The 15420-nt window shown below is 47.2% G+C and overlaps 1 protein-coding gene across 1 annotated transcript in view; it reads right to left on the reverse strand.

Annotated features, from left to right (window-relative positions):
- Positions 1-2843: 2843 nt before the first annotated feature.
- Positions 2844-15420, reverse strand: part of TCP11L2 (t-complex 11 like 2) — a 36034-nt gene continuing 23457 nt past the window's right edge. Inside the window, exons 8-9 of the mRNA XM_004700332.3 lie at positions 12584-12756; positions 2844-5134 (exon numbers count right to left, since the gene is read on the reverse strand). Coding sequence (XP_004700389.1) covers positions 4890-5134; positions 12584-12756 — 418 coding nt within the window. The 3' untranslated portion in view covers positions 2844-4889. The remainder of the gene's footprint in view (positions 5135-12583; positions 12757-15420) is intronic.

The raw sequence follows: 15420 nt of genomic DNA on the forward strand, positions 1-15420 counted from the left end.
ATCCATGGGCCTCTGCACCCAGCAGCCTGTGATATTCCTGCATCCTGAATCACATTTCTGTGTTATCGGGCTGCAGCTACATGAATCTGAAGAGAGCCCCCTCTAGCACCAGACTTTAAAGTTGAGGGCTGGGGTGACTTCTTGATATCAAATTACTTCTTGATAGAAAGCTCTTTCTTATACATAGATGAGTGTCACTGGATTTGTTTCTCTAGACAACCTGGCCTAACACACTAGTCAACCACAGAATACTTTAAGGCTTATCTTGAATCTGTGTCAACACCCTTCTCAACGCGGTTTTGGGGAGCTACTACCCAAGGAGAGCAGGCACAGAACTTTAAACCCATTTTCAGGAAGACGAAGTTCACTAGAGCTTACTCAAGCAAGCCGGAGGGAGCTGAGGCAGACGGTTAATCCATGCCAAGGTCTTTCTCCTAGACACACAACTTGGATACATTTCTTAGCTCCTTTGCAGTCAGTGCAGGGGAAAGATGCAACGGTCTGGTCATGTAAAAGTTTAGCCACGGAAACCCTCTCTAGGGTCGCTACAAGTCAGAATCTACTTGATGGCTGTGGGTTGGTTGTATTTTTTCTGTGCTTTTTATTTATTCTTTTCCTTTTTTGAGGCTAATTGAGGTCACACAAATGAACTCTGGCCAGGGGAACCTTCCTCTCTCTCTCCCTATTAACTGAATGGAGAAGACACGGAAGAGGACAGTCTCCAGAGAGATGGGACTTGGGTTTCTGAGTGGCCCCCCCACCCCACACTCCACCCCATGGGCTGCTTTGGATGAGGGTTTGAAAAGGGCATCTATCCTGAGCCCTTTGGGACGTGGACAATGTTTCTCAGCAGTTGACTTTAGGTGGGCGACTCTACGTGGCTGCCCTGCTTTGCATTATCTTCTGGTGCTATTCCCAGAGGTCAGACTGGACTGGGAGAAGCTCCTCCCACATTTCTTACATGCCAATTTTAAGGACCTAACGAATGTGCATTAAACTAGACTTTTCTCCACCCACTCCCCTCTTTCCCCCCCCTCCCACAATGCCTTCCTATTTGGGAGAATTTCCTAATTGGGTGACTTTGGTGCGATCACAGGGGCTTAAGATTCAGCTCTTTATTTGTTCTCTCACCTGTAAACTAGAGTCCGCGCACCTGGCTCACCAATACTAAAGCCACACCCACTGCCGTTGAGTCAACGCAGACGCATGGCAACCTTATTCAGGGTTTCCAACAATGCGATCTTTCTGAGGGTAGACTGCTTCTTCTTTCCCCCCACAGAACCACGAGTGGGTTTGAACCACTGGCTTTGTGGTCAGCAGCCCAACACCTAACCCACGGCACTGCTAGAACTTCTTAGGCACGTGGCCTAGACGCTCCTAAATGCATGTTGTATCTGGGACATGAAAACTTGAGTCAATGAAGCAAGGACACGTATGGAATCAAACCTCTGAAGCCACAGACTGGGAGCCATTTGCCTCAGTTTCATACCTTCTTCCGAGCCTGGGATCCTCGGAGCTGCTAAATACCCCAACCAATGAACTCCTTTTTTGATTAGACCAGCGATTCTCAACCCGTGAGTCACGACCCCTTTGGGGGTCAAAAGACCCTTTCACAGGGGTCACCTAAAATCATCGGAAAGCACATAAATAGTTCACAATATATAATTACATATTGTTTTGTGATTAGTCACTATGCTTTACTTATGTCTAATTATGTTCAATTAATAACAATGACAATACATTCTGCATATCATATATTTACATGACAATTCATAACAGTAGCAAAATTAGTGATGAAGTAGCAACGAAAATAATTTTATGGTTGGGGGTCACCACCACGAGGAACTGTATGAAAGGGTGGTGGCATGAGGAAGGTTGAGAACCACTGAGTTAGATCCATTTGTGTGCTTGAGCCATGTATTCATGTATGGCTGTATACACACATACATATTCTACCAGCAACTAAGGCAATTTCCCTAAAATACAAATTTATGATCTATTCCAGTTTTAGAAGGGTCAACGCTTCTTCATTCCCTTCAGGACATAAATCCATATTTTCAAAGTGAACCCAAGTATCATGTTTAATTTTTCTGTCTCTCACTCCTCACTTCTACTTGTCTACCTTATGTTATTTTCTCTCTTGCTTGGCCTCTTGGAAAGTTCCCAGGTGGCCTGTTTCAGCTCAAGGATTCTATTATCCATGAAATAGATTTTTTTCTCTCCCCCAGCAAAAACTAATCTCTGCCATCGGGTTGATTCTGAAGCATAGGGGCTTTATAGGACAGGGTAGAGCTGCCTCTGTGGGTTTATGAGACTGTACTATTTTTTTTTTTGAGACTGCAAATTTCTACAGGAGCAAAAAGCCTCATCTTTCTCCTATAGAGCAGCTGGTGGTTTCACACTGCTGACTTTGTGATTAGCAGCCCGACTCGAAATCCACTATGCTACCAGCCCTCTGCGTTTGTACAATAACTCTTATTCTATATACTGTACTGCAGTTTTCACCTTTTTGTCCTTCTTGAGGACAGTGGCTGCCTAATCACCTATATATCACAACACCAAGGCTACTTCTTGGCACGTTAGGTAGGTGCTCACTGGGTGTTTCTTGACTGGCTGCATGACTGGATGGCATCTGTCAGGCTCTGGTGGGCTGAAGAATCTTTCAGAAGCTTCTGAAGTGTTGCAAGGTAGATTTGAACTACCAACCTTACAGTTAGCAGCTGAATGCTTAATCATCTATACCATGCCACGACAACAAGGAAGGGAGATTTTAGCCTTGAAGTCTGTGCACTCTTCCAGCCCTGAGCCACCCAAAGGTGCTTTAGAAAACAATGAGACACAGCCACCTTGAAGTAAAGTTTAATGCTTTAAATTTTAACTAGTGCACACAAAACACGTTTTACCAGTAGAAGGGAAATGTGCATGTGGTGTTGAAGAAAATAGGTACCACAAAACAAGACCATGTTAAGCTTAAAAGTAGAAGTAAACATTTAAGTCAAAACCAAATAAACAACATGCTAAGGGATATGATTTTTTTTAATAAATGTAGTTCTTACATCCAGCCTTGAGACATTTGAGGTTTATTTTGCCACTTAGAAAAAAATGCAGAATGCCCTTCATTTTTAAATGCATTAAAAAATGTTTGCACGTTGTTTTTCCTGCTGGCAACTGCAGTGTCATCAAGTATATAAAAGAAAACCAGGTGGGCTCCAATCTGCAGGTCACAGAGTGCCCCACCTGGTCTCCTGGTAAGTCCAGAGCTCAACTCAAGGACAAAACATAGGCCACTACAGACGGCCTTCCTAAGGTCAGCTCCGCGGGGCCTTAGAGTGAGTGCGGCAGAAAACCACTGAAGCGTAAGAGAAAACGAGAAGCAAAGCCTTTAGCACCTTATGTTTTCTAAGCACAGGAACTATTGGAAGGGAGAAATGGGTGAGACCCAGGGTGAGCTTTTCAGTAAGTCTCCAGTACAACTGCTCCAAGGGGCAGATGGCGCTATTGGTCGCGGTAAGGAAAAAAGACCGGACCTTCAGAATTCGCTCCAGGTTTGGCAGAGCCTTTCAAAAGATAAAGATTGGAGACTGAGTCAGACAATCCTTTCTGAGAAAGGATGAGATCATTAAGCAACACCATGACGGGGCAGGCTTCAAGGAGAAGTGCGGGGCTGGGGAAGGGAGGAGCTCTGCTTACTGCCTACCTAGCCACCTCCAAATGAGTTCTGAGGAAACAAAGCACTCAGCATGCTATGCTGGGCGCAGACTGCACTTCCCAGGTGGGACTCCCCACACCGCAGTGCGTCCTCCCCAGGCACTAGTGCCCAGCTTTGCAGAGCTGGGAGGATGCTGGAGGTCAGCAGATCACAAGGAGGCTGAGGAAAGCTCCCCGGTCATGATGGGTCAGAATGCTAACGGCACAAAAGGCATTTCTTTGCCAGTTAAGAGATGTGGCTCAGGAAGCCCAAGTCCAGCGCTCTCTTTTTTCACCCTGAACTTCACTGAGAAGAGGATCCCCTTGTGCCAGCTCATTAGACTGTCAGCTTGTCTGCTGCTGCTCATTGCGATACGAATTCAAGCCTGCCGGCCTCACAAACAAATATCAAAATCTCATCTAAAGCTTATCAATGGCCTGAGAAATGCAAAGACATCCACTAAATATTTGTGCAAATGGTTATTTCTCTTTTGAGAGCAGGTTACATTGCAAAAAGGAATCAAACCCTTGGGGGAGGGGGTGGGGAGGATTCTTTAGAAGGGGTTGGTTTCTATGTTCATTAAACAAACAAGGGGAGGCCTTGTCTGCAGTTTGCATTTAGCTCTAAAATGTGCTTCAGATTTTGAACTTCTACATAAATACTGGCAATTGGCATGAGGAGATGTGACTGGGTGCACATGTGGCCTCTGAGGACTCCCTATGCCAAGTTCCCAGTACACATTGGCCAGATGTCGCTGCACATTTCAAACACAATGATGCCACCTCTCCATCACTGATTTGGAATGCCAATCCCCTTGGTTAGTCTCCCAACCTTCAACCCTGTAAGAAGTTGCACCAAAATGTTAAACATCATTGGATTTGATGCTGACAAGCCAGGGACTAACAACTTCCTAAGGGCTGAATGAATCATTCAAAAAGAAGTGCTTAAGAAACCTTTGTACATGTATAATGTAAGTAATATAATTAGTTGCGAGTCGTGCAGTAAAAAAAAGTCTCTTTTGAACTTGAAAAGGGTGCACACATAGCTTCTGTCTCCGGGGCATGACTTCATAGCATTCATATCACATAGACTTGGGCTAGCGCCGCACCCTGGACAGTCCTAGGAACGCGCCACCTCTGTAATGCCCTCCATGCCAGGGACCGGTCACCACAGTGCTGGGGTTGCCCAGGTCAGCTCCGCTCTAGTTGGTGGGCGTCGAGGCCTCCGCCTTCCCCAGGGCTTTGTGGCTGAACAGCAGCTTTCGGAGGATGTTTGCATAGAACGGTCCATACACTTGCTTGTTGAGGTTCACAATGCTGGCGTACTGAGAGCCCAGCACCTCCAGCTCCTGCTGGATGACTGCCAGGCCCCCGGGAACTGGAGGCGGGCTTTTGGCAGGGCTTGGGAGAGAAAGGAGGCTCTTCAGGTATAGCTGGATTCGTTTATCTGAAGGAAAAGAGAGAGATGTCTTTATGCGTCCCCTGATTGGAGTGCAGACTCTTTCAAGATGAGAAGTCCTTGAGGTAGGCTGACTGCCTACCTCAAGAGGTACACTGTGCCCACCTCTTGCCTGCTCCTTGTACCCACACCCTTCACGAGGTGGCTACGTAGTAGCTCTTGCCACCAAGAGAGGGCGTCTGCTTCCCTGGCCTCATGACTTGCTTTGGCCAAGAGACTCTCTGGGAAGGGTTGCCGGGTCTGTTCTAAGTCTAGGTCTCAAGAGGCTCCTCTCTCTCTCCCTGTCGACACCCCGTGAACACGTCTGGGCCTGCTAGAGGATGAGAGGCCACGGGGAGGGGAGCCCAGATGCTCCCGTCAAGGCCATGCTCCCCCACTTTGTGCCAACCAGCTCCCCCACGAGGGACCCAGGTCAAGATCAGCAGAGCTACCAATCCAAACTTCAGCTGACCACAGATACCACAGTGAGCCCAGAAGGAACCAAAGAACAGCCACAACCTATGCCCATTGATTTGAGAACAAAGATGGATTATTTAAGTTTGAAAAAAAGAAATTGTGGTGAGAGTACACAGAACAAAGCAATCGCCAGCCCAACGCCCATGTTCTCAATGCAATGATGCTGAGCACGTTGGCTGGGTTGCGTCCCCATGGTCCTCCCTGCCCTGGGCCGTGAGTCAGCCTGGGCTTTTTCTCCATTTGCTTTGCTTCATGTAAGTGGGAGTATGCAGACTGGTCCCTCTGCAACTGGCTGACTTCACCCACGGGAGCCCGTGGCACCCAGCAAAAGTTCTTAGCTCTTCCCAGCGGTCTGCAGACACCGCATTCCGCTGGCCCGTTCCCCCGTGCAGGGGCCTCCAGGGGTCTCCTCCTCTGGCTCCTGTGAAGAGCGCTGCAGTGAACACGGGGCCTGGGCCTCTGTTGGCCTTGGTTGGTCGTGAGGACATGCCTGCTGCTTTCCACAGTGGATGCACCGTTGGCAGCTATTTTAAAAGGTCACCAGTCACAGGTGACTGACAGGGACATGGAGGGCACTCCAGGGTGGGGTGGAGTCGAGTCCTTCACAGAAGTCAGCAGGCCAGGCCCACAACTACGATGGCCACCACAGCTGAGTTCTCAGAGGGCACCTCATGTATTAGAAAATACCAGGAACTGCTTCAGTTCACGTGAAAATCCACATTTCTGGTTCCTCTGAGAAAGCTCAAGATCCGGTTCACTTACGCCGTAGCCATCGCCGTGGGGTCCATTCCGACTCACAGCGACCCTGTCAGACAGGGGACTCTCCCACAGGCGTTCCAAGGCTGGGACTCTTTCTAGGAGTAGACTGCCTCATCTTTCTCCTAAGGAGCAGCTGGTGGATTCGAACCGCCGACCTTGTGGTTAGCAGCTGAGCACTTAATCACTGTGCCACCAGGGCTCCTTGGGGCAGTCCTGTTGTTGTTGTTAGGCACTGTCGAGTCAGCTCTGACTCCGAGTGACCCTATGTCCAACAGAAGGGCACACTGCCCGGTCACGCGGCACCCTCGTGGGCAGCCTCAGTGTCCACATTGTCACAGGGCAAGGGTGCCCACATATCAAGTTCCTCCAGGACTGTCCCAGGTCATGTCTTGTCATCCTGGCATATCTCAAAAGACCACCCTCACAGGTCCCAGCCAGCACCCCAGTTTTCCACCTTTTCCCCAGCAGGTTGCACTGCTTTTAAAAGGGTCCGACTTGGAAACGACTGCACAAAAACATGTGGGGGCGCCAATAAATCAGCAGCAGGAGGGTTGGAGGAATTGCGCTGGCCACGGAAACAGAAGCCTCTGAGCCAACAGAAAGTCTCCTAAGGAGAATGCACTCCATGTGGACGCTCACAGCCACAGCATGAATGACACTCTGACCTCAAATCACTTCTCCCCAGGTTCCTACCAGACCTGCTGCAGAACGCACAGTTCCCAAATGGAGACATGCATGCCGTGCCTCTGGCTCAGAGCTGTGTCCTCCTGTTAGAGCCTCTCCCCCTTCCATTGCACAATGGCCAGAGTCCAGAGATGGCAGCAGGCACATTGCCGAGAGCCCTTTACTGTCACAGCCAAAGTCACTTCAATGCCAGGCCCTGCAGGGTGGCCTCCTTTTTGTGGCAGTCCCTAATATGGCACCACACTGCCACCCATCCAGTTGTCGCTGCAGAAGGCCTCTCCCCCCACTCTCCTGGGCACAGGGCTCTTTGGAGGCGAGGGCCATTCCTCGTGTTCATTCCTGGTCGGGCAGGTAGCAGGTCTGCCGCATAGGCTTACAGAACTTAAAAAGCAACTATACGAAGAAGAACCAAACCAGTCGGAGATAAATGCTGAATGTGTCCATAGAGGCGGGGCAGGGAGCCTGGGGCCTGGGGTAGGCAGTCAAAGGCACTCTAAGCCCTACCCCTACCTCTTGTAATTAAAAAAAATTTATTTTGAGCTAGGAAAAAATTCTCAGGTATTATTTGTACAACTGAGAATTAATTTTTCAAAGAGCAGATGGCTATCGGCATGTGACAAATCTACACAGCAGGTGATCTGTAATTCATTTTTATCTGGGTTTCCTCTTCATTTGAAAAAAAAAGGTTGGGAAGAAAACTCCCATTCTAATGATCTCTTTACAGGCTAGAAACGGGCAGAACTGTAGCCACACTGGTCAAAGAAGAACACTTCATCGAAGGACAAAAGCAGGTGGACTAGACTGGGCATCCTGAACGCAGGAGGAAGCCCGCCGCTCACCCTGCGTCTTCCTGAGCCCTTCAGGGACTTGGCTGCTGCTGCTCAGGCCTCCGCAGGCCAACACATAAGAGATAACTGTTCTTGTCTCTGAATTGTACCGTGACAGTCCTGTGCTATCCATTTTACCACAGCCCACTTTTAAAACTTAAGGATCAGGAGTTGACCCTGGAGCATATGTTCCGGGCACCTGCTTGCCTGACTCTCGTGGGCCACAGGTAGAGTCCAAACCCCTTCCTGCGAGGCTGTGTGAAGAAAAGCTCTGGGGCCTGTTGTCAGGCTGACTCCCTGGGGGATGAGTCCCCTCTGGGGCCAAGACTACAGTGGCAGAAGCACTTGTTCCCTTAGGAGCCGCCAAATGGAGTCTGAGTCTAAGGTGTGCCTTGGCTTTCACAATCATTGGAGTGGCTCACTTGAGGTTGCTATGACAACAACACTTGAATGAGGTTTTAAAAAATGCCTCCAATCTGCAAAGGGCAGAAAAGTTGGCCTCGGGAGAACTGGCACACAGAAACTACTTTACTGGGCTGGAAGAGGCTACCTTGGGGTGGGCACCTCCTGACTCCGCTTCTGACACTGCAAATACCTCCCTTATCTAAACTAAAGCCAGAACACAGATACACGCTGCCTCTCTGCCTGCCCTGCCAGTGGGCAGCCAGGCTCCAGCTCCCACGTCAATGCCAATCAGAGAATATGAGCTCTGGAGCCAGACAGACTGAGTAAAAATCCCAGCTCTGTCGCCAGTTGGTTATGCGATCTTGGGCAAGAATTACTTAACCTCTCTAACTCTTAGATGCCTCTCCTGTACAATGGAGATTCATGCATCCTACAAATATGTCTTAAAGGCCAGCGACAGGCCCAGAATCACATAGAAATCTGTTGCTTTAGGAGCCATCCATTAGACTCCCTCTGCCCAAAGAAGGAAACATTACCTGCTTCTTGCACGTACGCGCGCGCGCACACACACACACACACACACACCACACCACCCCACCCCACATGCTAAGCTTGAGCCCACTGGGGCAGCCAGTGTGTCAAAGGTCATATCATCAAAGGTCTCCCCCTTTTCTCTAGCTCTCTACCAAGCATGATGTCTTTCTCCAGGGACTGGCCTCTCCCGGGAACGTGTCTGAAGTATGTGAGATGAAGCCTCAGTATCCTCGCTTCTAAGGAGCGTGCTGGTGGTGCTTCCTCTACGACAGATTTGTTTGTGCGTCTGACAGTCCGTAGTACTTCCGACGTTCTTCACCGAGATTGAGGTCAAAGGCATCAATTCCTCTGCAGCCTACCTTACTCACTGTCCAGCGTTCACATGTACACGAGGTGGTTGAAAAGACGCTGGCTGGGGTCAGACATACCCTAGTCCTCAGAGTGACATTTTAGCTCTTTCATACTTTGCATAGGTCTTGGCACCAGATTTGCCAAAGGTGTTGTTTGATTTCCTGAGTGCTGCTTCCATGGGTATTGGCTGATTGTGGATCCAAGTGAAGTGAAATCCTCGCCAACTTCAACCTCTCCCTGTTTATCATGGTGTTGTCTACCTGTCCCATTGTGAAGGTATTTGTTTTCTTTACAATAAGGTGTCATCCATATTACAAAGTGTTTTCTCTGATCATCGGTAAGCCCCTCAAGTCCTCTTGACTCTCAGCTAGCAAGGCAGGCTGTGCCGTCGGCCTCTCACAGGTGTTAACAATTGCCTTCCTCCATTCCTGACGCCATGTTCTTCTTCATATCTTCCAGCTTCTTGGACGGTTTGTTCAGCATCCAGATTCAATAAGTATCATGAAAGGATACAACCCTGATGCGCAGCTTTACTGACTTTAAATCACACACGATCCCTTATTCTGTTTGAGCCACTGCCTCTTGGTCTGTTTACAGGTTCCTCATGAGCACAATTGAGTGTTCTGGAATCTCCATTTGTGGCAAGTAGATTCTACATCATCTTGAATTTGTATGAAAGGGTAGGGGAGGAATCTCACCTGTCAGTTAGGTCTCAGCCTGATGATGCCAACTGGGGTGTGTGGCCTTTTTATAAGGGAGACCCTGGGTACCTCTCCCTCTTTCTCTGCACTACTGCAACAACTCTTTCCCCTTCACCTGTGGTAACCATTGGTCAGGTGTGTTTTTTCCCCCCTAGTTTTCTTGATATAGTATTTACATATCATATACTTCCATTGGTTAAGTCGATTTTAAAATGAGTTGTATAATCACAATCAGTTCTAGTGCTCCCCCACCTTTATTGTTTGCTCCCCAAATCCCCTCACCCTTCTTGTCTCCCCCTCCCCAAACATCCCCTGTAAACCCTGCATCCATTATTATCTCTATGCACATACTCCTTCCGTGGTTCACAAGCTGGGAAGCCCAACAAAAACAATAAAAAACAAAAACAAGATACAGTGGTATGGATAAAATAATAATAATATAAAGATAAAAATCCAAATAATGATTAAGAAAGAAAAGACCACCATCGATGTTTAAAAAGCCAGGGAAGACATTTTTGTCATGGAACAAGCAAGAAACACAGGTTGGGTCAAGAGGGAGGTCCACCGACCAAGTAAATGCTTACTTCTTGATACAGAGTTCTTTCTTGTACATAATAGAGGCGCGTCACTGAATCTGTGTGTTAGGCAACCCGGCCTAACATGCCAGTCTTTGCAACATTGGCCACAGTTCATTACGACCTACACAACTGAATGCTTCTGCATAGTAAATGAGCACCCTGCTGCTATTTGAAAGACTGGAGGCAGAGCTTCCAGCATTACAGCAACATGCAGCCCACACAGTGTGACAAACTGTGGAGTGGTGGCATAGGGATGTCGCAGCAAACAAGCATGTGCCCTCCTAATGAAGCCTGCACATAAGCTGGATAGGACAGTAGCTGCCAGATTGCTATATAATCTGCCCCTCTTCCTCCTAGGGGTACAAGCTCCTTGGTCTTACCCAGGCCTGCAGGTGGTTGACTGGAGGCAATGTGCTGTGAGGACGATGCGCATCAGCACAAGCCATGCAGCTCAGGGCTCAGTGACTGGTGGCTATGGGGATGGCATGTTTGTTCCTGTCATCAGCTGCCACCACCATGCTGCAAGTGGCACCACTCCCTTTGGGGAGCAGGGTGCAGTCTTGAAATCAAGTAGCCTGAGCCACCTAGGTCCAAGCCCTCAGGGAGAAGGATGAGAGAGACTATTCAAGAGCCCCCAATAAAGTATAGAGTGATTTGCATTTGCAGGGTAGTCAATGTTGTACTTTGAAAACTTCTGTATAAATCTTGGAATATTAACATACAGGTAGTCCCCAATTTACAAGGCATTCAAGTTATGGCTTGAACCAAACGTATGATTGTTCTTTTGTTTTTTGTACAGCATTAGAAATATGCACTCCATATAGTGTTGCAGTGTGCAATTTGCTGGTGTTATTCTCAGGTATAATCTTTCTTAGCCTCAAAGACACGTTCAAACCAGAGTTATCAAAATACTGACAATAAAAAGCATATATAATAATGAAAGCTCAAAAAAAAAGGAGGGATTCACCTTCAAGGCAGCACTGACTTAGGACAGCGAGATCAGAACGTGGCCCAGTCCTAAATCGGGGACTTCCTGTATTCTATCTCTACCCACTCTGCCTCCTTTTGCTCTTTATTCCTCCTCCCTTATCCTCTGAAGTGGACACACCCTGTTTGTCGCACAAGGAGAAAACCCGCTGCTAATTCTCCGAGGGAGGCTCGCTAGGAGTCGGCATGGACTCGATAGCAGGGAGTTTGGGTTTTGGTTTAACTCTATGTCTTCATGAACTCTCCTCATGGCCCAGGGATCTCGCTGTGTTTAACTTAGCCTCATGCCTCCGATGGAAAAGCCATCTCCGCTCTCCCGTCAGACGGCATGACAGGTCGAGTTGATTCCGCCATGGCTGCAGGAATGACATGTCTCCCTGACTGCACTCGAGAATGGGGCATATTCTACAGCTAGGCCAATGGAAGCAAATGGGACTCCATTTCCGGGTTGATTGAGTCGACAGGAAAGAAAGTTGCCTCTTGTCCGGCCTGATGAGAGCAAGGAGTGGAAGCCACAGGGCTAGCCTGAGGACAGTGTGGGCCTGTGAAGGAAGCCAGCTCACCCGCAGGTGGCGAAGCTGCACCAGCAGCCAGCCAGTCCCTGGCCTCCTCAGTTGGGTGAGAAGCTGCCTTCTCCTGGTGCTTTAAGCTGGTTTAGCAGTTTATCCTTGAGACAGTCCTTTCCCAGTGCACAAGAGCCGGCCCATTTACACCTCCACAGCCTTTTCTGCTTTATCTCTTCATGCTGGGCTGAGATATGGGCTTCCCCTCCTTAGGGCTTGCTCACAGCAGAATGGTTATCTCCTCTCAGAGAACACACTGCTAGCTGGCTTGAATGGTTTCACTCATCTACTGTCGATCTAGGATTTTAACTCTTTTGGCAGCAGGGTATCTTTGTCATAAAAGCTGGTAGCTGGATGCTAGAAGGCCAGCCCTGAGCTGTCCCCTGTCCTACCACACAAATGTACACAAAGATGCAGAGAGACCCAGACCTTAGACATCTTAAACACTGCCTTCTATTTTTCAGTATTGATCCATCCAAAAGAAGCTAGCAATATGCTTATGACTCAAATCCGACTAATATTTCAATCGGTCAAAACCCAGCAAGCTAAAAAACAGATCAGAATGGAAGCTAATGAAAACATACAGACTCACCAATCAAGGACCAAATAGGATTGTCTTCCTCTTCAATACTGGAAAATTGACCTATAAGATTGGCTTCCACCTCAGCATTTAAAGTGGACAGACCTCTCTCCTCCAGGGTCTTGTTAACTTCAGCGCAGGTCTGAACACCAATGGAATTCAGGACTTCCTTCAAGTTGAATGTCCTGCAAGACATATCACACAATCCAGTCATGGATGGTTTGAGTTCTTTAGGGTCGTGTTTTCTGTTTTTTTTTACACATACCAACTTATTTTCTTAAACAATTACCTCTATGAGAAAGAATTAGAAACAATTATCTCCTCACAGTCACCGTCCCTTCTTTGTAGCAGATTTTTAAATGCGGGCATACTCAATTGTGTAAGGCCTGCATTAAATGGAAAAACAGGCGGGAAAATGTGGCCCTTCAAGGTAATAAGTTTGCACGACAAAATAATTTATAAATGATTAGGGGTTCATGAGGGAGGGGGACCAGCGAGGGAGGGGAAAACATGAGGAGCTGATACCAAGGGCTCAAGCAGAAAGCAAATGTTTTGAGAATGATGATGGCAACAAATGTACAAATGTGCTTGACACAATGGATGGATGGATGGATGGATTGTGATAAGAGTTGTGATACGAGCCCCCAATGATATTTAAAAAAGTAATATATTTGCAAAACAATAAAATAAAATAAACAATAAGCTTGCCACTCTGGATTTACACAGGCAGGGCTGTAAGAAAGGGAACAACAGTACTGGGACCCTGGTGGTGCAGGGGTTACAAAGTGGGCTGCTGACCACAAGGTCAGTAGTTTGATACCACCAGCCGCTCCACAGGACAAAGATGGGGCTTTCCACTCTGGTAAAGAGTCAGTCTTGCAAACCCACAGGGGCAGTTCTGTCATATCCTATTAGGTCACTTAGTCTGAGTTAGAATCCACTTGATGGCAGTAAGTTTGGTTTTTTTGGTTTATTTACTTGGCAAAAGATATCCCTTGGTCTGAGTATAAGCACACACACACACATATATATTTTTTTCATCTAAAAATGGAGTAAGAATCAATTCATTTATCCATGTTTGTGCAACAGATTTATAACAGTGATCAAAAGCAAGACAGGAAGATATTAGGAAGACAATACCACCACGACAAATGACCAGAGTTTGTCACTGATCATGATCAAAGATAAAAGATTTTCATGACTGCCAAGTAACTGATGAATAATCTCAAATATTTACAGTCCAAAGGATCATTTAATAAGGAAAAAGAAGCCATTGGAATGGGTATTTGTTGGGTCCCTACTACAGTCAGTCCTGGGGTTAAGCTATCTGACTAGCAGACAACTCCTTAAACTCACTGCCAGTATCAACCCTATAAGGCAGAGTAAAACCATCCCATGGGTTTTCTGAGGCTTTAAATCTTTATCTTTAGATCTAAATCTCTGCAGCCTGCAGGATGGATAACTCAATGTAAAAAAGACAGAAGTCCTCACAACTGGACCAATAGGTAACATCATGATAAATGGAGAAAAAGCTGAAGTTGTCGAAGATTTTTTGTCTTGCTTGGATCCACAGTCAATGCTCATGAAAAAAGCAGTCAAGAACTCAAAAGTCGTGTTACATTAGGTCAATCTGCTGCACCAGTCCTCTTTAGAGTATTGTAAAGCAAGAATTGCTTCAAATGCATGTGACAGTTGGACACTGAATTAAGAAAACCGAAAAAGAATCAATGCATTTGACTTGTGGTGCTGGAGAAGAATAATGAGAAGTACCATGGACTTCTAAAAGGACAAACCATCTGTCTTGGAAGAAACACAGCCAGGGTGCTCCTTAGAGGCAAGGATGGTAAGGTTTCCTCTTACATACTTTGTACAAGTTGTCAGAAGAGACCAGTCCCTGGAGAAGGGCATCATGTTTGGGGACGTGGAGAGCGATGAAAAAGAGGAAGGCCCTCAAGGAGATGAACGGACACAGTGGCTGCAACAATGGGCTCAGGCACAGGAACTATTGTGAGGATGCCACAGGACCGGGCAGTGTCTTGTTCAGTTGTGTGTAAGGTCACTATGGGTCAGCACAACTGACTCCATGTCATCTAAAAACAACAACAAATCCGTAAGGGAGCAGAGCCTTAGCTTGCTTCTGCATGGCTGGTGCGTTCAAACCCTTGACCTTCTGGTTAGCAGCTCAGCACATGGTCAACTATTAGCAGTAGGTGGTTTTTAGTTCAACACAATTGACACAACCCCTGCTGGCATCAATTCTGCATCATAATCATCTTCACTTGCTGCATATGCAGCTTTTAATCAATGAAAAGGCTCAAATCTCTCCTACTAAAGTAAAGATAAGAACTGACTTGCCTACTCTCTGAGCACTCACCTACAAATTCAACTTACAGACATGTGCAGGCATGGGTCTCATTTGTAACCCTTGGATACATGCATGCATTGTGGAACGATTGATGGGAAATTGTGATCTTGGGACCCAGAAAGGGTCTTTCAGAAAATTCTGCACAAGATGGGAAGTAGAGGATGCGAGAATGGCCCAATTAGAGGGGGCTGTGCAATGGCGTGAGTTCAAATCCTGACTCTAGTCGATGCCATAACTTGCTATAGGATCATTATCACCTCTGAGCAGGTTGCTAGGGAGATCGTGAACCTCGATGAGAAGAGGGAGAGAATGATTTCTCACTATTACCATTAACAACAAGCACAATAAACACACCCCGGTGTTCTGGCTGGACTGGGACTCATCACACAACCACACGGACCTTCCTCCTTTGGGGCTCTGCAACCCAAGGGGAGACCTATTTGTGGCAAAAATGTCACGTCCCGACTTTTTACCCACGACAACG

This window comes from Echinops telfairi, unplaced genomic scaffold (genome assembly GCF_000313985.2).
Source record: "Echinops telfairi isolate 266 unplaced genomic scaffold, ASM31398v2 ScPeMD7_2;HRSCAF=8, whole genome shotgun sequence".
Classification (NCBI taxonomy): Eukaryota; Metazoa; Chordata; class Mammalia; order Afrosoricida; family Tenrecidae; genus Echinops; species Echinops telfairi.